Raw genomic sequence first — 24,771 nt, 5'->3', positions numbered from 1 at the left:
GCCCGAATTCTTCCGGTATTGAATTTCTTTCACCCAGTTTTACACCAAAGTTTCGTAAACTACGAAAACTCTATTTCAATGCAAACCATAACACCACTACCAGCTCTTTTGGTGTAAATGGCATTAGTTAGTATCTTTTGCATGTGGCTGCAGATTTTTATATCACTCTCAAAGTACTTAGTTAATATCGAAATTTCTACTAAACCAAGCCATAAACAAATCTTCAACTGAAAAGCTCCGTCTACCCCTCTATAATCTGTTACCTGGAAAAAAAGCAGAAGGTCTCTCTAGCCACCTAATCACCATATCAATGACACATGCCACAAGAGAGAAGCACTAGTTTATTTGATTGATCATGGTAGATAAACTCCAAATAACAGAGAAATTAACAAATGCTTGACATTTGCTCAACATCCATTATTCTGACACTGCTTTCAGAATTTCAAAGCCTGGGAGTATGCTTAATCAACATTCATATTCCCTTGTGAGCCACAGGCACCATATTGCACCCCGCCTTCGTACTGATGAAAACTGCATATTGGCCATTTCCAAAATGTTCTGGGACTCCACACAGGGCCCCTTTTCTCTCTTGTTCCTGCTCTGCAGTTTTCTTTTAAACACTTCCAAGACAAAAGCATCTGCCAGTTTTTCTCTCTAGGGATGTATGCAAAATGAACTTAACAGTTTTAAGGCAGGAGTAACCCTCACATCTAAATTCATTCATAGGACAGAAAAGGGCCTAAGAGGCCTCTCCAGGGACAAAACCCTGCTGAAATTCTCCCCACACACAACAGTGGGAGTTTTATAAAATCTAAGTCCAGACAATTTCCAATTCAAATGCCCAACATAGCATGACCTTTGTCAGATCTCTGAGCCCAAGATGCACCCATGATTTTTTATTCTAACTAGCACAGACATTAGACAGGGCACTACTGCTAAGCAGGAGGTTCAATATTTGCATGCTCTTCTATTGTGAAAATGTAACAGTGACAGCACTGTGTCAAATTCTTTTCCCTCTAGAACTTTAACTCCATAGGAGAGGCATGGCTGACAGATGACTCCCCAACATCTGTGTTATGTACACTGCACAGCTGAGGAGCCCCGGATCACTGTCAGAACATCGCAGAGATGACCTGTGCCTTCTTATGCCTTCTTCTTCTCCCTGCCCACCCCCGCAAACATATATATATAAATATCTACAATACAAATTGTGCGATTTTTAACAAAATGTAAAAATGGCAAGACAGATTAACATAATTTATAGTCATTAAAAGCTGTTCATGTAGCAGCTCAACATATGTTGTATAAATGTCCTATACCGAATAATTTATCAGATCTGACACAGTGCACATCATATTGTTTTATTTAATACACTTACTAAAATTTCATGGATCAAACATCACTTCTGAAAGCACAGAGAAAGCACTAGAAAATATTTATTCATCTCCCGTGATTTATTTTGATTACCCTTACAGCTATATGATAAAGTGGAACTCACAAAATTACAAGGTTAAGGTTTATACCGCCATTGCTTCATCTACTAAAATATAACAAATGGCTCCATGTCTGTGTTATAGTTTACTTTCATTTAGTGTTAAGTAGTACAGTAGGCTAAGCACTTAGCTGCCTACTGAATATTTTAATATTTTTAAATAGGACTTAAACATCCTAACCCAGGGAGTGGGAACTTAAGAAACAATCTTAGGAAAGAATAGCAACTCCTTTGTATGGTACTAGACAGAACAGTAGTGGCCAAAATGGAGAAACACACCTTTAAATTCTCTCCTCCTCAAAAGAGATCATAGAGGGACGCCTGGGTGGCACAGTCGGTTAAGCGTCCGACTCTTGGTTTTGGTTCAGGTCACGATCTCAGGGTCATGGGATTGAGCCCCGAGTCAGGCTTCATGCTCAGCACAGAGTCTGCTTCAGATTCTCTCTCCCTCTGCTTCTCCTGCTAGTGCTGTCTCTCTCTCTCTCAAATAAATAAATAAGTCTTAAAAAGAGAGAGATCATAGAAATAAGCATTGGCCCATATTAGAAAGTTAGTAGGAATTCACTGACTGCACAAAGGACCACAATACCACAATACCATGGTAGAGTTGGAAGATAAAATGGCAGCAAAACACATGGCTCCTAACCTTGAGGAATTCACAATCAATCAAATAGAAAGCAAAAGACAGGAACGTATACATTCCAAATGAACAACAACAACAAAATTCTTAGTGGATCTAAACCAATATTCAAATATTCAAAGGACAAAAAAAAAAGTAGGGGGGGGAACAGGAGAGAGAGAGAGAGAGAGAGGGAATTAGACACTGGCACTCAAGACTCTCATTCATCAACAATTTTCCTTTAAAATGTTTCATCTGGAGAAAGGTCTCCCAGGCAAGGAAGATGAGACAAAAAGGAAGATAAAAAGATCAGAGATGGGAGATGAGAGCCTGAAGTAGAAAAGGCCAATATAGCTCTTCAAGAAAATCACAAATGTTCGTTGGCCTGATCATTTTTGAGAGAACCATTAAAAATTTTACCAGATCAAGTTCCTTGGGAAAGAATACTAAGGAAAAAAACAAAAACAAAAAACAAAATCTGTTTCGATTTCCAATGAACGGTTTGGTTTAAAATGCGGTAAAAAGAGATGAAGACAAGAAAAAGATCTTTCTCAGGAACTAAGTTTTGTTTTCAGTTATAAACAATAATCACCCCAAGATATCTACAAAATAATCAACTTCCCACAAGGATTACTCTCAGGTACCCAAAGGGCCTCCATCTGTTTCAAGGCATAGACACTGTGGTCCAGAAGCAAGGCTTAAGCTTCCCCAAAACTTTGCCTTACCACCATCATGTGACAGGCGAGCTGACAGTCAATGAGATACTTCATGTGCAGTAGGAACCCACGAAGCCATATTATATTGTCTTACAAGTCGGGCAGCAGAGTGACTCTAGATGAATAACCGGTTACTGCAGGAATACTAAAGGGTCTCTCATACTGCACCCTCAGAAAGGAAAGATAAAGACTATGAAGTCAAATAGAGTTCAATATAAAAACAGTAAAGCTCCAATCTCACAAAAGAAAAGAATGAATAAGGGAAATAACCTTGCTCAGTTTCATGCATGGTGAGAACGGCACCTGAAAAATCATCAGTAAAAAACAATTTAACCCTTGCAGCTTTATGTCAGAGCAAAACCACCTCACCCATATTGAAGGGTTTATATGAAGACGAGCTGTAGTAATAATAGATAGCTTTTAAAATGGGCGGGGAGGGAGGCATGCACCAAAAAAATTCAACAAGAGTTAATTGAGCGCACTGAAGAACAACGGGTTTGAGTGTTGCAAATTCTTGCTGGGACCCCTATCATCACCATCACTCTGGTATTTTATTTCTAGACAAGAAATATGTTTTACCTTTCTGAGATTATTTTCTGGTTACAAGCCAACCATTATGAACCTTTCAGTGAATCACTGAATAGGGCACTTAAAGGGATAAACAATTATAAAAATAACTCTGTCACAAGTGCATACATTTTATTTTATTTAGTGATGTAATAAGCTTAGGGGCATATATCAGGTCCAAAATGGTCTTGGTCATTAATTTAAGCAATAAATCATAGGTCTTGCCAACAATGACGGCAAACAGATGCTAACAAGGAAATGTATTATTTAATATTGCCATGTGTTATAAAAATGTAAGTGTGTTTAAGACATGTCTTAAATTTTTATAATAATATGCATTTAATACATTACTGTTTTGACACATGCAGGAATCAGATTTATAGGTCCCATTCCGTAGCTTCTTCTTCTGTGAACATGAGAGCATATTCTGTATTTTTTTTTTTAAAACAAGAGGGGAAACCCTTAAAGTGCATGCTTGCAACAATATCTAATTGGTTGTCTTGCTGTTTTGTAGTAAATAATGTCAACACTGAAACTCATTAAAAAGAATGAATCTACATGCCGGAATACAAAAATAGAACATTTTAAAATTACAATTTTTAAAGAAACACTATAGTCTAAAAAGAGCACTCTTTAATCAAGATGACAACTACTTTTTTTCATTCATTTTGAGCTGTTCTGTATGACACCAGACAAAAATAGACTAACTTGATTAATGAGTAAAGTTCAATATTAAAAAATGTGGAAGTAACTAGGTAAGAAAAATCCTACTTTATATTTATATCTTCATGCAAAAATCCTAAGAATCAAACAGTATCTCAAAACACAAACTAATTTAAAATTGAGTCTCTCTATCCAAATTATGCCAAACCATAATATTCACCTTCTAATATTTCCTTTCTGATCAGAAGGCTGACATCTCTTACCAGTAGGTTCAACCCTCCTAGGGAAAGGGCCTGTGAGAGAAGGGAATTAGGACATAAGGAACTAATCAAAAGCCACTTAAAAAAAAAAAAAAAAAAAAAAGGAGCTTTTTTACATCAACAAGATGCCAACTCTGCTAGAAGCATTTTTTATTTGCACATTATTTTGTCTGGGTGTCCTTTTCCATCAACTCTCCCAACTGCCGACATGGTCTTCCCCCTTTCTTATGTAGGCAAGAGTCCATGCTTTAGAACACTTGAAGAAGCAGTGCTTGGAGTATGGAAACTAAATTTTCTTCATTAAATCTACTGAAGCAGATATTAAAAATGCATTTAATATACTGGCGATGGTCGGTGGGCACCGCTGACTGTGACAGGCCGGTTACTGATGATGTGCCGTCAGATGGCCTTCTCAGCAGGCGCCTGGGTCTCAGGCTGCTGAAGGACAGCAATATCTTCCCTTGTGTGTAAGCTCTATTCATCTCCCAAGTATTTACTAAATCACAGGCCTCTGCACACATAGCCCACGTTTCAGAGTATGCTAACAAATGATGGATGGCCTCGTCAATTCATTATGTCCTGAAAGCATGGTTTCCTGCCATTCCAATCATCAAACCTCAGTGCTTCAGAGCTGATCAGTCCCAGGGAATATATTTTGCAGGCTCGATTAAAAGAGTAGAAGTTCTTTCCATTAGAGGCTCTGACACTCTCCCCCCAGCGGTTTGTTGCTTCTAACAATTATTTGGGCAGAATATTCACTAAGTTCAGACAATATTCAGACAATATAACATTGACAGGTTTTTTTTTTTTTCTGATATTTGCTAAGATGTAATTTACCTATGACAAAACAGTTGAGATATTTAATAGTGAAATTTGTGTTTTAAAATAATTTTCCTTTTATGTACAGCAAGAAAAACCTTTAAAATATTTTATATCATGTAATATTCTAATGTAAATGCATTAGTGGGTACATTTCAAAGGAACTTTCAAGGGAATAACCCGTCTCTAAATCATCTAAACCTTTTAAGACAATAATTCATGAGAGTTCTGTTAATTATAATCTAGATAAAGGTACAAACTACTTAAAAATTCTTCTGACAGTTCCAAAGTTAGATAATAAGAGTTCAACTTCTCAAAGAAATAAACCTCTTAAAAGAAGATATATTTTCATTTCCAAGGTTATATATGTCAGTTGTCTTTTCTTTAAGCCATTAAGAACATTTTTATTTTTAGCTATGGCTTATCTATGGAACAGAAAATAATAGCACACTCATACCTTTCACTCAGAAACAGTAAACTTTATAAATAAACGGACGAACTTACCACAACTAAACAGATAGCTGAGCTTTGAGGAAATGGGGTAGTGTTAAAGAGCTAAACAACTTGCTATAAATAAGCTCCTGAAAATGCTAAAAATTAAAAAAAAAAAAAAGTGTCATACTCCCATTTAGCCAATAGCTGGGTAGGCTCCGAAGTACCCACAATCAGCATAAGCTCTGCCATTCACCTCAACCTTGACCTCAAGATTAAGCTCACTTTTATTGCGCACAAAGGTCACCTGTATTAGGTCAAAATTCAAAGTCCCTTGTCAGAAAAGGTTGATATATTCCAACCTTTCCTTCTCCATGCATCAAATTTTTCATGGTAAAGTCATATTCAGCAGACAGTATATTCAGCAATTTATTGTGCCATTGTAATACAGTGCAGAATACAATTGTCCAAAAAGCTATAACATGAATAAAATATTTTTCATGACAATGTACCAAATCTAGACTCCTCACACACCCTTAACAGATGAAATAAAACTAACCGAGTCTGGTTTTCACACTTCAGAAGAGTTATAAGGCATTGTCCTCAAAATACATTCCATAGTACAATTATGACTTTTCCATTACCTTTGGCTACAGGCACTATTTTTCAGAGTATCATTCAAATTTTTAAGTATTATTATTATTAAACACAATGATTTCTAACCAGTTTTAATACCTTTATTCCAATCTGGTCTAAGTAGCTTAAGTGAAGTGTGAAATAGGTCTAAACCTAAAAGCCTCTCCTCAACCTAGAACCTAGAAGATATGCTCTACAGTAAACAGAATAGAAAAAGAAGGGGAAGAATTACTATCTTGCCCAATTCATTATTATTCCAACGATATGATTGGCAGAACTGCACAAATAAGATAAATTAAGCAAATTCTTTGCAGGCAGCATTCTAGGATACACTGTAATTACTAATAACCAAAGCCTTAAGGGGCAATATACCTATTTTCTTTAAAAAGTTTATGCAATTTCTTTGTGTTTACCACAAGACCTTTTCATAATCAGTATTAGTAGCATGGATAGATTTTAAGATTGTTTAAAAAGCACTCATTCTTCAAATTTATTAATACCTATATTAAACACTAAAACCAGTGTTTACACTCATATTATGATCTGGAGCATCCCACAAAATCTCCATGCCCTGGAAGACTTACACCTGAACTCACATAATTACTGGACTCCAGCTAGTTCCTGGTGGCAGAATCCTGACTCCAAAACTGGTATTCATCCTAATATCTTTCATAAATTCATAACCACCTTGCTATCAAGGTAGGGCGGGAATATAAAAGTATTCCAGAATATGGAAGTTTATATTTGAAGAGTAATTAGACTCCTTCCTTAAGTATTTAAGAAAATACTTAAAAATTTTCAGGTTTTAACATTCTCACTTACCCTGGGGGGGGGAGGGGGGGGAGAAGAATCAACCTGAACCTACATATCCTCATCTGTCATCCCAAAATATATCCCATCTTGGTTGCCACTATCATCTAAGGACTTTACTGTAATTGACTAAAAGTAGGTTTCCTATTATCCTGGGAGTAAATGAAAAACACTTTGGAAACCTAGAAAATAAAGGGGCTGGTTTTAGGCAAAATTTTTTCAGTTCTGATGTTCTGAGTCTAATTATTATAAGCAAAAATACCATTGCAATGAACATCCTTAAATCAATAATGGTAACAATAACAGAAACAGCAAAAATTTATTCAGCACAGTACTAGGAACTATGCTACTCATTTTATATGTACTACCACATTTCAAGTTCATAACAATCCCATTTTATAAATAAGGCATCAAGCCATGAAGTAAGTTACCCAAGGTCACCCAGCAAGTAACTCATGAAGCCAGAATTCATATGTCTATTTCCAGAACCAAGCTCTTTAAGCCAATTTATAAAACTGCCTTTACAACAAAAACCTGAACCACCTTCTGGAGTTCCCAATAATGGGTTTTGCCTCCTATCGATTTATAAAATAATTAACCATAAGCAGAGAGAGCTAATAAAGCACCCAAGGTCAAGCATAGGCTATGACAACTCTGCCAAACTCAACACCACTTGGCCAGCCCACTCATGTGGGCCTATCCCCACAAAGAACTTCTCTTGCTATTCTAAAAGGCACATATTCTTGCCTAATGTTGTTAATTTTATTATCCATTTGTTTTAGCTATATACTGTCATATTACTTTATTACTGACACTTTAAACGTAGAAAAGAAACACATTTGAACATGTGATAATTGAATCTTTATAAAATTGGACAAAATCAAATTATAATCAACTGGGTATCTTCCCATTTGTTTTTCATTATAATTACAGAGATGCCTTATTTTCTTTTTATACTGGAGTGACCGCCAACCGAAGACATAACAGCTAAGCTTGAAGTTTCTCAAAAAAATAATTTCTGACATGATAAACCCTCAAGTATACCATTGGAACATTTCCAAATTCCCAGAGAGTGTAAAGAATCACTGTAATATCCCTAAAGTTAGCTAATTAATCTATTTCGAAAGGAATCAATTTTCCTTAAATGAGACATATATATGTGGATTTTTTTTTTTAACCAGGCAGCATTTTTCTCAGGTCAGTTCAATCAAATGTACATTATGATATATATAATACCAATAATATACTAGGTACTGCTAAGGCTCACAACTGGCATTCTAGTTCCCACATTAACTATGGTAGGGAAAAAAAATATATGTATCCTCTCTTTAGACAAAAAAAAAAGGGGGGAATAGCCCAACAAAAATATTGTAAGAATAAATGAAATACAGATGTAAGCATTTTGAGTCCTTTTAGAAAAAAAAAGCGATAAAAAAAAACAGAATAAACTGGGTTAAGAAAATTCTGGAAAAGACATGTTATAGGGCCATAACGTGCAATGCAAAAGTCTCAAATTGGTGATGGTATGCAGTGGTGAGGGGGGCTTAAGAAATGCCTTTGGTGGCAGTGGGGAGAGCCCAGGTTTGTCACACGTTAGCCAATTTCTGTGGTGTAAACACTCCCGCCGTGGCTGATACTAAGCTACTGGACGTGAGGTCACAGTTTATGTAGAGTCAGGAAAAGATACTTATCATCAGCTCACACAAGCCAGAAAGAGCCTGCTCCAGCACCCGCTGGCTGTGGGCCAAATTCAGCCCACAGACTTGTTCTGTCTGGCAGGAAACCAGTGGCCCACAGTGTCTTTAAAAATTCCAACAAAGTGACAACATTTAAAACTCAGAATATTTCTTCTAAAAAGTGAGATAGAGAGCTGCTTTCTAGAGAATAAAAGACCCAGCGGCACAGGGCATAAGGTGGCATAAGGTGGCCATTGCTACATTAGTACCCACGACTGTCCTTCCCCTTAGCCACGATCCCAACCAGGCCAGCTTCATTCATTCACTCCTTGTTGGTACCTGTCTGGCCCCTCAGGAGACAGGAATCTGAGATCTCTAGTTAAAGAGCACAAAGGGAGAGTGTGACCTCCAGATGTGTAACTTTGTTCAAATCACCCGGTTGCACTCTTCCTTCGGTTTCTGCGTCGACAACATTAACTGATTTGACTAGATGGTGGCTAATTGGTATCTCAATCCAACCCTCTAGAAGTCACTGAATCTAAAATAATGAGACAGGTACGCAGGTTCCTCTGGAGAAACTTTTGTGATTTGCGCTGGAAGAGTCTCCAGCATGTCCACCACAGTGCAAATAAAAATTCAAACGTTATAAACTGGAGGTTAAATGTATTTTATTTTTACATATGTATTTTAGTTGGCCTCACGAAATAAGAATCCAGATAATGTTGACTTCGCCAGTTAAGAAATGATGTTTGTGAGCTATTTGTTACATCTAAACTGTAAGAGTCTGTGGGGTTTTTTAATGCTATACAACGAAGAGTCTCTCTCACAGCCCCAGTCCATTTACTATCTTAGCTAAATGGGGCTTGAAGTGCAAGTTAATTTCAAATTTTATTAGCTTTCCCTACTAATATTATCAGCAAAAACAAATAGCAGTGTAATATACCTTGAGCAAAAGATGGTATCAGCTTGGAAGAGTTACAGACAGAAACAAAAGAGGAAAAAAAAATAAATTGCCAGTCTAATTTCAAATGTGATTGTATAAAGATGCATTTAAATGACGCTTTACTCTCCCACATCCCATCTACCAAGAAGGCTATCCCTACAAAGAGCCTTATTCCCCTACTAGTCTTAAACACCACCCTATAAGTTAGAGAATCTCAGGAGGCTAAGGTGTGGCACAGCCATGAGTGACAAACCACAAAGAGATTTCACTCTGTGTTTCTATTCATGCTGGCCCTGGAGTTGGGTACCCACAGCATTCCTAGATTAAACATCGCCAGGGTCATCCCCTGACCCTCTGAGAGTGATCACAAATATTCATGACAAACATAATTCATGAGTTTGAGGAGTATAAATCTGAATCTTTCATACCACTAGCCTGACTTGGGGATGACCACATCAATCAGCTACTAAGTGAGCTTAACCAAACACCTGCACCACAAAGCTTTAGACCTTTGCCATCCTCTCTAGTGCTCACTGCATGTTTGGAGATTCCATCAGTCATGAAGTGATAACCCTGGTAAGTATCAAGGGCGTGCTATGCCTCCTATTTCCTAAAACAGGGTAAATACAAGATTAGAGTTTACAGCTCATCCTTTCTTGAGCCTGGAGCAAAGGACAAGTCTCAACAATAATAAAAATAAATATGTGAGAAATAGATGAGTTATGTTGGAGGGGAGAGGAGGGTGACAACGTACCATGTATTTTTAAGTCTTAGTCTTGTAAATGACTACCACTCCCAGGACATCCTCAGAAAAAGCCCAAGCTTCATACAGAATCACTCCAATTAGCAGGTGCCAGCACCTGGTCAGGGAAAGACCCAGTACTTACTTATTTGACTGAATAACAGTATCAAAAAACATGAATCCACTTACTTTTTCCTCTGCTTGTACTGCTTTCTCAGATTCAAAATATTTATTCCCATGGTCTTCAAGTTATTTCTCTAAGTTTAAAAGTTTTCAAACATTTTAAGCAGCTGAATCTCAATATTGAAAACACATAAAGGAAATAAGGAAATAATTCTTAAGATATTTTAACACTTTACTTTGGATAGAAAATTGCAGACCTCTCCATTATCTCAATGATACTTCAGGTGTTTATCAGGTCACGATTTGAATACCAAACATGAGCTGTAAACTCTAATCTTGTATTTATCCTCTTTAGGTTAAAAGACAAATAAAAAAACTTTATGCACTGTCCTGAAACCAGAAGGAACAGAAAAGATCAGCCCTCAGGCAAGAGAAAGCACTTGAAAAAGTTGACAATGTCAATCCTGTCACTGTTCCCTGGCAAGAAGGAAGCTTTGAGTTATGAAGAACTATTAACTCTTAAATACATTATATCAAGATGCCTCCTGAAAGGTAGGGATGGAAAGAAAGAGGAAAGAACTAAAGTAGAGGCAGGTATTTAGTACCCCAAAGTGGCCAAGCTATTACTGGACCCCAAAGTCCAGTAATAGCTGGACTTCTGACCAGCTATTACTATCTTTAATACACAAGGCACAGACTGCTCCATGCTGGTCTCGAAGCCCATGGAGCGAGCAAACCATCCTGGAGCTGGCTGTGTGCTCTATTCCCCCTAAGAAATGGGGACTCGTCATTCAGTTAGAAGCTGCACCTCAACACCTTTACTGTGTTCACTGTGTACCAGCTCATGGGAGAAGAAATCTAACAGCAGAAAGAGAGAAAGGCACCTTGAATTAAACATTTGAAAACATTTCCTCTCAGGAAAAAGCCAACTGAAAATAAAGGAAAATTTATTCTTTATCCATCTCCCATATGATTTTCACACCAGTATGTAACTTTTATACATTAAGGTCACTTTTCCTACTTAACTCTGGAAAAGTACTTGTATATTGATTGTTTTGTTTTTAAGGAAAATTCAACCAATATGGCAAAACTGCACAAAAGGTGTAATAAAAACATACTGGTAAATTCAGTCAACATTTGCTGAAAGTCAAATAATAAGATCTTATTACCCTAAACATCTATTGAACATTTTTCTCCTAGGGAGATATATAATTCCTCCTTATTGTGTCTGTAAACATTCTGATACGAGTTATTACTTAGTAGACTAAAGTTTGATGTCTGAATATAGACTTTAAAATGAAGTTAATAATCTAATAACATGAAAACTTCCCCCCTCAAACTAATAAGAAATAGAGTCAGCATGGGTTCTTCTCAAGATAACATTATCTGAGGTTTTCTCCAAATACTCTTTCATAGAAATTCAAGCTACTTTTGCAACCATGAAAATCCAAAAAGGCACAGATATCTGATCAAAGCACAAGGTGCCATATCCTTAATAAAATAATCTTCCAGAAGAGTCTTTAAGGCTAGGTGTACAATGCAACAACAAAATAAAAATCTGAAATCTTTTTTTTTTTTTAAGATTTTATTTATTTATTTGAGAGAGAGAGAATGAGAGAGAGCACATGAGAGGGGGGAGGGTCAGAGGGAGAAGCAGACTCCCTGCTGAGCAGGGAGCCCCATGCGGGACTCAATCCCGGGACTCCAGGATCATGACCTGAGCCGAAGGCAGTCGCTTAACCAACTGAGCCACCCAGGCGCCCAAACCTGAAATCTTATGAAATAAAAAATCATATTTTAAAAGATGACTAAAGGAAATACATGAAATAACCATATTCTTTTCTTAGGCCACTTTTTAGGCCAATTTCTTTTCCAATTTGCCCTAAAGACCAAAAAAATACTCCTAGATATATTTCCTAAGTACATGAGTACTATTTTTGAAAGTCATGTAAATTTGTTTTATTTCCTTAGCAAAACCACCAAAAGAATTTCCAGCTCAATAAAAGGCTGATTTTTTTCTCCCTTTACAAGCTATTCTCATTCATTATTCTGGAACTCAGGTGCACCACAGCATTATCAAAAGAATAGAAAATTGACCACAAATTGAGAACCAACTATCAATTCAACTGTGAGAACAAGGCGAATAGGAATAATCTTCCAATTTAAGTAAATCACTACTAATTATAGACTGCAATGTGCTACTGTAATTCTTAAAAATCAGTGCATCTGGGTTCAAAAGTTTGGTTTTGTTTTTTTCTAAATGACATTATATATTACTATGAAAGATTTAAGACAAGTTTCTGATATCTGGGCCATATTCAACTAATGATCAAATCCATGTGTTCAGAGCCATATAATCAACTGATCCGTATCAAAGCAAAATTTTGTTTTATATGTTTCGGAAGGTTAGTACTCAGACATTTCTTCTACTATAGGCCAGCTACTAAATCCTAATAATAACAATAATCATATTTACCATCCATTAAATACTTATCAGAACGTCTACACTACGCTAAGTGTTTTACATGCCTTATTTTACTTAATCCTCACCACAGACTTAAGGACCTGAATGGCAAGAGGCAATACACAGAGTAAGAGTAAGAGTCTGCAGCCGGACCCTGCCTGGGTTTGAATCCCTCTTCTACTTCTTAGCAGTGGAGCTCTATCCCTTTTTTTTTTTTTTTTTTTTTTACAGATGAGGCAACTGTGACTCAGATAAAAGTGGCAAAACCAAGTCATTCCCCAAGAACAAACCGTTATAGGAAGCAAAACACAACGGAATACAAGACTCCCCATGGATCAAGAGAATAGCTTAAAATGCATCACTGGAGGTGGGGGGGGTAACTGTAGTCAACAGCAGCACCAAAATAAACTAAGCCACCCTGAACAAAGGTAAAACTTAAATAAAACTGCTTGTCCCAAGCAAGTCCCTTGGCTACTCCACTCCTAACTAGACCAGACCCTAGGTCCACCATCAACTACCACTAAGTTCTACCCTGGCAAATACACAATACAGCCAGCCCTACCTCCAGTTCTCAGGTAAAAGTAGGTGAAGATCTCAAGAAAACGAACCAATTCTATTGGTTTAAATAGAGGGAGCCCGGCCAAACAAGTTTTTAACTACTCCCTGTGAGATTTATCTAGGAATAGCTTCATATGAGTAAATGGTTGCCTATACTATGGCCCAGGAGTGGGAAAACAGTAGGTGTTGTGGGCCAAGACAGAAAACATAATGGGGAAGGCACTCTTAGAAACAGCTGAGCCAGAATCTCTAAGGGAAAAGATATAGCAGTAATGTAAAGACACTTGCTTGCTTAGAGATGTATGGTATCAAGAGTTTGACTTCTGACTCGTTAGTATAGGCATAAATAGCAACCAAATAACCAATGCACGGCAAGGGAACTCAGGGAAAAATTAAATTTGTGCCAAAGGGCTTAGTTTATCAGCAAAAGAATTTCTAACCAAGGCATATCTCCTCAAAGAAACCCACTTGACTCAAGATACATGTAGTAAATGTTCCACAAATTCTTTGTGGATTCTGTGATTCTAATAATTTACGGCTACTGGATATGTCTTAAACTCTTTCCTCAGACTACAAGTTATTCAAAATTAATGACTACAATGTCTTATCCGTTTTCTAAAAAATACTCGAATAGTGCTGCAGACATAGTGAGCACACAGTGAATTATGACAGACCAAATGCCAAGAGAGGTGAATGAACTGCAAGTACTAGTGAAAATCATGGGCTGACTGTGTGATGGATTGTTTCACATGAAATGGTGGTAGTAAATGATATTAGTTGAAAGAGTATTCCAGTGAGAGAAATAGGAAAATTACCATTAGGCAAATACCGGTGATAACAATTTCAAGCAAGAACCACTGATGGATGCTTATATCAACAGAAAAGTGTGATATGAGAAAAAGAATATTTGCATAGACTCAAAGGATATCCCCACAAGGTAATTATTGGAAAGGGAATAGTAGTAATTTTATAATGGAGAAACTTGGCAGACATCACACCTTAACCAAGTGAATAAGGTTAACCTTACCAGCAATAAAACATAAAAAGTCATGCACCCCCTGAGATGATGTACGGAGAAGGGTACAACAGCACTTCTGGGGTATTTTTGCCAAAAAGGTTTACCCTCAATCTAATCATAACAAAACATCAACTACAAAGGGCTTCTACAAAATAATTGGCCAGTACTCTTCAAAACTGTCAAGATCATAAAAGACAAAAAATAATGGTAAGGAACAGCCACCGGCTGGAGGAGCCTAAGAAGACATGACAACTAAATGTAATGTGTGATCCTGGAATAGCAAAGGGATGTTAGTGAAAAATCTAGCAAAAGTTCAAAACAGGCCTATAGATTAATTAACCGAACTACAATAAAATTAATTTCCTGATTTTTATAATTGTACTATGGTTATGTAAGAGGTTAACACTAGGGGAACCTGGGTGAACTGTATATGGGAACTCTCAAAGAATGACTAAAATCAGATACATATGTAGTGTTTAGGCAGGAAAAAAAAATGTAAAATATAACCTGACTGGGCTGGGGGGCTTCTACCTGAATAAGGACGTCCAGGAAATAAGCTGGGAGATGCAAATCAATGAATGTATCCTCAGCAAGTACTTAGATACAGTATGCCCTATATTCTTGGGCCCAAAGGGTCCATTATCTGTAAAACTGCAGATCAGAAAAGAATAGGAGGGTGAATTTTGGAGCTGTACAATATTAGACATCATAAAGCCTTATCCCTTCATTTTAAATTGAACGATTATAAAACCAGAGGGTTAAGAGGACTGCACAGGCTCAACCTAGTGACTTGTAAAGACATAAATTTGTAATTTCAGTGAAAACAAGGAAGTCATGGATAAGTGAGGCTAGCAAGAAGCCACAGTGAGTGTATGGGGGGTGGGGGGTGGGGATTAAGCCACATCTTCACCTTTTAGCTAGACAAATTAAAAAATTAATAAGAAAGAAAGCCACAAAGAATCTAGAAGAAAATTTAGGTGAAGATTTAGTTTTCATGTCTTAGGACAGGACAGGACTTTCTCAGCAAAAAAAGGATAAACTTAAAGTTAAGCATATAAAAAACAGAAAAAGTGGCACCTGGGTGGCTCAGTCAGTTAAGGGTCTGCCTTCGGTTCAGGCCATGATTTCAGGGTCCTGGGATGGAGCCCCATAGTGGGCTGCCCGCTCAAGGGGGAGTCTGCTTCTCCCTCTGCCTCTCCAACCCCCCAGCCCCCACTCACGCATGCTCTCTCTCTCAAATAAATAAATAAAATCTTTAAAAAGAACTTTAAAAAAATAAAAAAATAGAACAATATTTAAAAGCAAACAACTGGGAAAATACCTGCAACAGATATGACATGTAAAGGATCAACATCCTTAACATATGCAGATCACTAAACAATAACAAATCAATAAACAATAATAGCAAACACTCCAATATAAAATTAGACAAAGGACAGCAGGCAGGTAACTCAAAAAGAAGAAAGTTAAATGGTCAATAAACAACTGGGGAAATACACAATGCACTATAATAAAAAATGCAAATTACAAAATGTCACTCTTAATCAATCGTACTAAAGATTAAATAATGACACTCTTTAATGCTGGCCAAAGTTGTAGAGACAGATACTCCCCTGCCCTGGTAGTAATAGGATTAGTATAATCTTTTTTTTTCTTTTTCTTTTTTTTTATTTTGAGAGGGAGAGAGGCAGGGGAGAGGTGGGGGGAGAAGCACAGGGAGAGGGAGAGAACCTTAAGCAGGCTCCAGGCCTAGCTCAGAGCCCAAGGGAGGGCGGGGGCTCCATCTCACAACCCTGAGATCATGACCTGATTTGAAATCAAGAGTTGGACACTTAACCAACTGAGCCACCAAGGTGCCTTAGTATAATCTTTTTGATACTAATTTGTCAATATACACCAAAATCCTTCAAAATATACATATCCTTTGATTTGAAATAGCTCATAGTTGTCAAAGTGTGGTCAATGGACTCCAGTGGACTCCTGGAGTCCCTGAGACCCTCTCAGGGGTCTACAAAGTCAAAACTATTTTTATGGAACTAGTAAGACATGATTTACCTTTTTCCCTGTGTGAAATCTGCATGGATGATACAAAAACAATAGTGGGTAAAACTGCTAGCCCCTACGCATAAATCAAGGCAAACTGTTCTAGGAGTCACCGTAAATTTCACTGCAACACACTTGCAGGACAAAGAAAAAAAAAAAAAAAGCCAGTTTGGGACTCCTGGTTGGCTTGGTTGGTAGAGGATGCTGACTCTTGATCTCAGGGTAGTGAGTTCAAGTCCCATGTTGGGCATAGGGTTTACTTAAAAAAAAAAAAAAAAAAAAAGGCCAGTTTCATATAAGAATATCTTAAGATTCACTTATTAATTTTATTAAACCTCAACCTTTGAATACGCATCCTTTTAACATTCTATATGACAAAGTAAGAAGCAAATACAAAGCACATCTACGGCATATCAAAGTATGATGGCTGACTCAAGGGAGAACACTTACATGATTGTTGTAGAGCTGAACTAGCCACTTTTTCCATGGGACAACTTTTTTACTTGAATGAGCAATGAACAAAGTATAATTATTTAGATTTGGGTATCTGGAAGACATTTTCTGAAAAATAAACAATGTGAGCCTGTCACTTCAAAGAAAACAACTGATAATATTTGCTGCAATGATAAAATTTGCTTTCAAGGGAAAATTCAAATATTGGAAAACTCTGCACCCATCACCATAAGCCTGACAGCTTCAAATCTTACATACTTTTCTGATGAGATCAGTGGGGATATTAATGAATATGATTTTTTGATAATGTATAATGAAAGGTGACAACATTTGGAAGATTTGCATAACTCACAACCAACATTTTACAAACAAACAATGCATGGATGATAAAAATCACGCATGGGTGAAAGATCCACTCAAAGTTCAAGACAGGCCAGTGGATTGTAATATAACAGAGTGAAAAGCTCCATGATATGGTTTCACATTCTACATTGTAAATTAACCTTTGAGAAAATACCACTTGTTAGGTTTTATGTAGTAACAAAAATATCCACATTATCTAGAAAGCCTATTAAATTATTCTTCTCTTTTCCAACTACATCTGTCTGAGGCTAGGGTTTCTTCATATTCTTTAATCAAAACAACATATTACAACAGGTTGAATACAGAAGCAGATGTCTTCCTTCTATTTAAGACAGCCACTAAAGAGATCTGCAAAAGTGTAAAACAATGCCATTTTCTCACTACTTTTTTGAAACGATGGTTATTAATCATAAAAATATGTTAACACAAAATGGGTTTATTATTGTCATTTTTAAATAAATTATTTTTTTTTAATTTCCCAATTTTAATTTGTATTTTGGTACATATCAACAGATGTAATCTACGTAAACAAAAGTTCTTTGGGGTCTTTGAGGCTTATTTAGAGCATAAAGAGATCTGGAGACCAAAAAGTTTGGAAACTACGGATACAGTCACTCTCACATCTGTGAATCTAAAGTAAGAAAATAAGCAGAAGACTGGGCATTATATAACAACTACATCAGAAAATTAGAAAAACAAAACTTCTGGTGTCCAATAATAAGAAAGTGGATGGTACATATAGAATGTGATATTATTATTTATTTGAAACAAACTGTGAAGAATTTTAGGAGAAGTGCTCACAATATGTGAAGTAAGAACAGGAAGACCTACAAACTATATTAGTAGGGGCAGTATTACACTGAAAAAAAGACTACACGGAAATACATAAAATGTTAAAAGAACCTTTCTGGGCCAGGCAATTATGAATACTTTTTTGTTTTCTTTACTGAGCATGCACAACTTTTAAAATCAGGAAGATAAAACTTTAGCAACTTTTAAAAAACATTTCCATACTGGGGAGCCCGGGTGGCTCAGTGTGTTAAGCTTCTGACTCTTGATTTCACCTCTGGTCATGATCTCGGGGTGGGGAGATGGAGCCCTGCATGAGGCTCTGCACCCGGCATGGAGTCTACTTAGGATTCTCTTTCTCCCTCTCCCCCTCACTCTTCCTCTCCCCCTGCTCCCAAACCTCCACGCTCCTGCACATGCTCTCTCTCCCTCTCTCTCTCTCAAATAAAATCTTAAAAACAAAAACAAAACCATTTCAGTACTTTTTCTTTAGAACTCAGTGTATGCAAATGCCAACAAAAAATAATTGTCACTCTTATTATTATTAATATGAAGACTAATCCAGACAGCTTAATGTAGAATTCTGAACTGAAAGTCAAGAAACCTGTATTCTACATTGTTTTGCCATTAAACATCTCTGGGATTTTGACAAGTCACTTAACCTATTCGAACCACCAGAAATTATCTATGAGGTCCTTATCTGACTCTCTAGTAAAATGAACTACCAAATCTAAAGGTTGTTCAAGGCCTCTGCAACAACCACCTAGTGTAAAACAGTGCCGTTATGAAAACTGTGAAGTCAACTCCAAAAACCACACTGTTAATAGAATTTCCACTCATGCTGCTAAATGACCCTTTAATCCCTTCTTTTGCAGAGTAGTACAGACTCTGTAAATAAAGTTTCCAGTGGAAGAAGAGTTAGTTATTCCCTGAATGGTATTTGGGAAAATTGAAAAATATTTGGCCATATCATGAATAGGGGGGGAAAAAAGCGTATAAGAGAATAGGCAAGAGAGCATGGTGCCCCTAACGAAGGGCATCCTTCATTAGTGTACTTCCTAAGTCCTCCATAAGCATATGGGGAGGTTACTTCTTATGGAGATAAGGTGACAAGGGGAAAAAAAAAAAAAGAGATAAAAAGAGGTGGGGAAAAAGAGGAGAGGAAAAGGGAGAGGAAAAGAAAGAGAAGCAAAAATACAGTAGTAATATGAGAACATAACAAGAGCTCCATCTTCAAACTGCCCAGAAAAATCTACCTATTCCCTCAGCTAACCAGCCTTCCCCCATTTCATTGTTCATTGACAGAGCTGGCGAGAGTTAATGAAAGAAAATTAAATTCCAATCTGTCAATTTTGTTCCTTGTTGGCAAGTTTGAAAAAAGTCTTACAAACTATAAAAGGAAAAATATTGCCTTTAATTATACCTGGAAAATATTAAAAATATTTTACAGATGAGGAAAACTGACTCCTTCAAAAAACAGAGGTCATAAAGACCTTTAATTTACTCTTCAATTTGTACTTTATTAATACCAATTATCCAGTAATCTCTCTTTCTTCAAGAAAACACTTCTTTGGTGATATCTGTGCAAGGGTGGGAAGTATGAACTACACCTGGAATGTGTGTGTGTGTGTGTATATACACACACACACACACACACATATATATATATTTTAACAACCATATATGCATATATATGTATATATGGTTGTTAAAATGACCAGTCTTGACCCAAGAGTGGAATCCCTAGCGCACCAGTCTCTGACTGGACTGACAAACACTTGAGATCACCTAATTGCTTTAGAGAGTCGAAGTTGAACAGCAGGAGGCCTCTTTAGGCCTGTGGTCCCTTGTTTGTTTCCAGGGGCCAATCGAAAAGGGTCTTCCACTTCCTCCTTCTGAATCTAGAATTTGCATTTCCACTTTGGGAGGGCCCGGCCACCTATCATTCATTCCTAGTATCTGTCAATTAACCAGACATTTATGAAGCACCTACTATGTGCCGCCACCACATAGAACACACCAAGTTTTCAATAAACGTTTCTGAACTCGAATTTAATTTCAAGGTCTTGGGAGACTGCCAGGGATTCATCCGTTTAAGAGTCTCCTGTGGAAGGCAGGTGAAAGAAGAAACCTTCTCACATCCTTGATCTCCCAACAACCAGACACTCTTGTTCCTCCCCGCTCGTGTGTGACACGTGGCTCCTAAGCGCTGGCTGGGATGCCCAGGCACAGCTGCTGCGGGCAAAGCGCCGTGCGAGTGGAGAGACGGACACTTACCTGGGGAACCTCTGCTTCAGCTTCCTCAGGCTCTGCCTGGTGGGCGGTACAGACACTAGGCACTGGGCTATCTCGTCGTACTGGGCTTTGGTCAGTATCATGTTGGGCCAGGGACTGGAAAGTGGCGGGGACAAGGAAAACACACCCTGGGCTCCAGCAGCCTTGGTGCCGCGAGACGAGGGGTGGGCACTCAGCGGCACGGCGCTGGCTCCTAGTCTTCTTTGGCTTGTTCCTGTACCCCCTTCACCACTAGCTGCTGCACAGCTTAGGCTTCACCCAGCTGCTCGGCGACGGGGGGAGGGCTGTAGACCCGATTGCCCTACCTTGGCTCTCTGAGCAGCCGCAGTGGGCCCGGCCGAAGGCAACCGGCCGCCATGATAGTTAAGGGCAAAACGACCAGGAAGTAGCTGCCGTCCACAGACGTGGCGCCTAAACCGCTGCGGGCTCCCGTGCAGGCAGCGTCCGCCAGGGATCAACCTCGTTTGTTTGCTGAATTCACTCTCCCGGCTACCAGAAGCCAGGGAGCCCCAGCGCACAGGCCGGGCGGCAGAGCATAAAGGTGCCGCACGATCCTTAAGCGTGAGCCCCGGAAAGAGACTGCTTGGGCGCGCGATTTGAATACGCTTCCAGACGCGCCGTTTTAGCGCAGCTCCAATCGGAGGCCGACAAAGAAAGTCGTCTTCGCCCAAGTCTCTCCGCACTCTGAGAGCGGGAACCTGGCAGTGAATCCCCACCGGCACAGCTGTGGACACACGGCTTGGCTTGTGCTGAGAAGTCCGACAACTTCTGCAGCTCGCGTGGAGGCACTTTTGGTCATGTAGGGACACAGAATAGAAAACAAACCGACACCTTCCAACAGCCCACAGTAAAGCACATAACTCACTCCCCAGAGTTAGGTGCTTACTGACTGAAATCAGTTCCTACTCCTTTTTGTATCTTGACCTCTCAGAAAATAGTAGGCGCTCAAGAAATGTTTGGAGAAATGAGTCACTGAATGAATTTCTGTTTTCTTGAGGTGTTGAAATAGATCTCAGCCCTCCTGAGGCGATTTATTAGGACATCAGCCCTTTAATCCCTTTAAAAAGATCTGGTTCGGGTTGCCCGGGTGGCTCAGTAGGTTTGAAATACCTGCCTTCAGCTCAGGTTCTGATCTCGGGGTCCTGGGTTTGAGCCCCACATTGGGCTCCCTGCTCAGCACGGAGTCTGCTTCTCCCTCTCCCTCTGCCACTGCCCCTCACTGGTGTGTGCTCTCTCTCTCTCTCTCTCAAATAAATAAATTTAAAAAATCAGGTTCTTAGAAGGCCATGTGTTTTGTTTCTTTTCAAACTTCATCATTTTAAGCAAAGAAATGGTGTTTCCATTTTAAAGTGTTTAGTTTTTGTTTTTGTTTAATCTGGAATAAGGCCTGGGTTGGAAATTTAGCTTAGATATGCTTTCTCAGATAAATGTCTTAATCCATCTAAGCCTTAGTTCCTTTGTCTGTAAAATTGATTTTTAATTCATGGCCTAAGAGAGTGTTACTTTTTGGTGTAGTAATTAAGCATTAATAGTTGGCAAGACCACAGTTAACATTAAATAAGTTAATACAAGGAACAGAAAGATTCCTTAGCGTAGTGTCTGGCAGATAGTCTATGTAAGATAAGTAGCCTTTGTAAGACCACTTGACATAATGGTAAGTCCCATGGATGTGGCTGTTGACCAGGTATTGTTTGTTCTCTACACATTGACTCACTTAATCTTCATAATTTCCTATGAAGCAGATCCTATTGCCATTATCATCCTCCTCCTCCTCCCTTTGGTGCAGGGTGAATAAACTGAGGCATGGAAAGGTCAGGGTAACTTTCCCAGAGGTCATGAGAACAAGTAAGCAACAGGGGTAGAGTTTAAACTCTCGAAATTTGGTTCCAGGGTCTGTGGTCTTGCCAACTCTTAATGCTTAATTACTACACCAAAAAGTAACACTCTCTTAGGCCAAAGGTTAAGGAACTTTTTTTTTGAAGGGAACAATCTCCATTTCAAAGAACCTTTTAGTCCAGGCTTTAAAAACGCTTCACCACTTTATTTTCCCAGGCCTCTCAAAATCCAGTATCAACAGTGAATCCTGAATTCAGCAACCCTAGTTTTGTTTTGTTTTGTATTTGTTTTTAATATTTACATCAGAATGTTTTTCCCCCCATATGCTTTGCATCTAGCCCTGGTTGTGTGACATTAGTACATAACTATTTATTTATGGCAGCGTGGCCTGGAGTTGCCACCTGGCTAGTTTGTTGCTGACCCTGCCATGACTTTTACATGAAAGCTAGTTGACGATAAGCAGACACCACTTGATCCCCCATTCCTTTCTCCTTCCCCACTTCACTCTTTGCAATTCACAGCCAACAGATTTTTATAGAAAACATCAGTTCAAGGATGTTTGCTCTAGTTATTTTTTATGGTAACTCTTCTCTCTGGCTCTTGTCCTGCATTCACCCTCACAACAGTTCAGGAAAAAGCCAGGTTTGTTTTTCTGGTTTTTATTTTTAACATGCTGGCAGTTTAAAATTTTGACCCAAATCCAGTAGATTGTTTAAGAGTTAGCGCCAAGGGAAAAACACAGTTATGTTGTTGTTTTCATTGGCAGTGACAGTAGTGTTGTTTATTAAGTACAAAATAGAAGCAAAGCAGAAATGTGGTCGAGGTGGTGGTGGTGTTTAGGTGTTTTTTATTTATTTATTTTTTTACGTGAAATGCTCGGGGTAAGACAATTAATCCTTTGAGGCTCCCTTCTTCCCCCCCTGCCGCTTACCCTGTGCTCCTCCATTCTGTCCCATCTCTCACATCACCCTCCATGCCCCTTATCTGCCATATTCCTTCTAGAGCTGCCTGCCTTTCCATTTCTGAAGTTCCCCTACTGTTTCTCAGTCAGTCAGTCAGTCAGCCAGTCAGTCAGTAATACCAACCACCCACTAAGTGAGGTAGGTCATGAAATGAAAACAATACCAAACTAAAACCACAAAGAACTAGCTACCTGTTTCAAATCAGTCATAAATTGTGCGGCCTTGACCCAGTGACAGCCTCTCTGATCCTGACTGTCCTCATTGTAACCTGAAGAAATGGAACTTTATAGTTCTGATAGGGAGAAAGACTCTACAGATATGAAAAATGCGTATGAAATCATAGCAAGAAAATGTGTCCGAGTGGGGAGTAGTACAGCTCCCTCGAAGAACCTCCAGCCCTGAAAGATGGGCTGGAATGAATGGCTTGACCAGATTTCTTTTTACCAATTCCTAGATGCTGTGAATGATGAACAATTGTAAAGGAGTGTGGGGTTTGGCAGGAAGGCATCAGAAGGTCATTTCAAGAAGAGTGCTAAACACAAAGGACTAAAAATAAGAATGAGCCAAGTCACGCGCATGGGAAAGTTATTCTGGCTGGAGCAAAGAGTTCTAGGCAGAGTGAAAAGGAGTTGAAGATGCTTGACCTTGGAAAGAGTCAGTCTCATTTTTAAACAGTCTGTTGTTCACTGAATCTGCCAAATCCAATGCATGTTTTTAAAAATAAATACTGACATATTATTTTATTATATTTTAATGTCTGATTCTATTCATGGAAACTTGCTAAAGTCATCTCATTGCTTATTTTGAAGAAAAATAATTGAAGTCTACTAACTGAATAAAGAAGGAATTAATATTATTTAAGCACCTGTGATGCTCAGACCTTATCCCATTAGTCCCTAATTTATAGGTTAAGAAACTGAAGCTCAAAGCGAGTAAAGGAGTTGCCAGTGAAGTGCCCAAACCGTGATTTGGATCCAAGCTAGTCTGACTGTAGGGCCTCATGTTCTCCATCACAGTGTACTTGTAATTCAAAAAGGAAAAACTCTTTGATTGAACTATCCTTAATTAGCATTTATGTTCTGAACTAGCTGGCCACTTTCTTTGGCTACCAGCAGTGCCTGCTGAAGAAGCAGTGACCTTCAATTTTGACATTTAACCAAACACGCTCTAAAAAAAAAAATTGTTTGGCCTCTTTGAATAGAAGAGATTGCATATTGTTCTCTTTGCCCTGTGAAGTACCACCTAAAGTGATGCATCTTTTGAATGCAAAGTTTACATTTCCATACTCGCGGTCCATGAGTGACAGGTCATTTTATCCTGGTCCCAACATAATGCAAGCACTTAGTAGACAATAAAGATCAAAATAACTCAGTTGTTGAGGCTTGCAGAAATTACTTAATGACTTGAGGAAAACAGAAGAAAAAATACAGAAGGACATTCCACACCATGATGGTGAAGCAGTTAGAGAAGACCAAAACCCAGATGTTTGGTT

The 24,771-nt window shown here is 38.4% G+C and overlaps 1 protein-coding gene across 2 annotated transcripts in view; it reads right to left on the bottom strand.

Moving 5' to 3' along the window:
• CDIN1 (CDAN1 interacting nuclease 1) overlaps positions 1 to 20,940 on the bottom strand; it is a 205,721-nt gene extending 184,781 nt beyond the window's left edge. Inside the window, exon 1 of one of the 2 annotated variants that reach the window (XM_034994492.1) lies at positions 20,464 to 20,940. In XM_034994492.1, coding sequence (XP_034850383.1) covers positions 20,464 to 20,564 — 101 coding nt within the window. In that variant the 5' untranslated portion in view covers positions 20,565 to 20,940. The remainder of the gene's footprint in view (positions 1 to 20,463) is intronic. The other variant, XM_034994493.1, reaches the window with a different exon arrangement.
• Between the last annotated feature and the right edge of the window lie 3,831 nt (positions 20,941 to 24,771).

Source organism: Mirounga leonina, unplaced genomic scaffold (assembly GCF_011800145.1).
Source record: "Mirounga leonina isolate KUSES-001 unplaced genomic scaffold, KU_Mleo_1.0 Mir_91, whole genome shotgun sequence".
NCBI classification, from domain to species: Eukaryota; Metazoa; Chordata; class Mammalia; order Carnivora; family Phocidae; genus Mirounga; species Mirounga leonina.
Note: the sequence above shows the minus strand (reverse complement) of the source record. Positions and strands in the feature narration are given on the sequence as shown.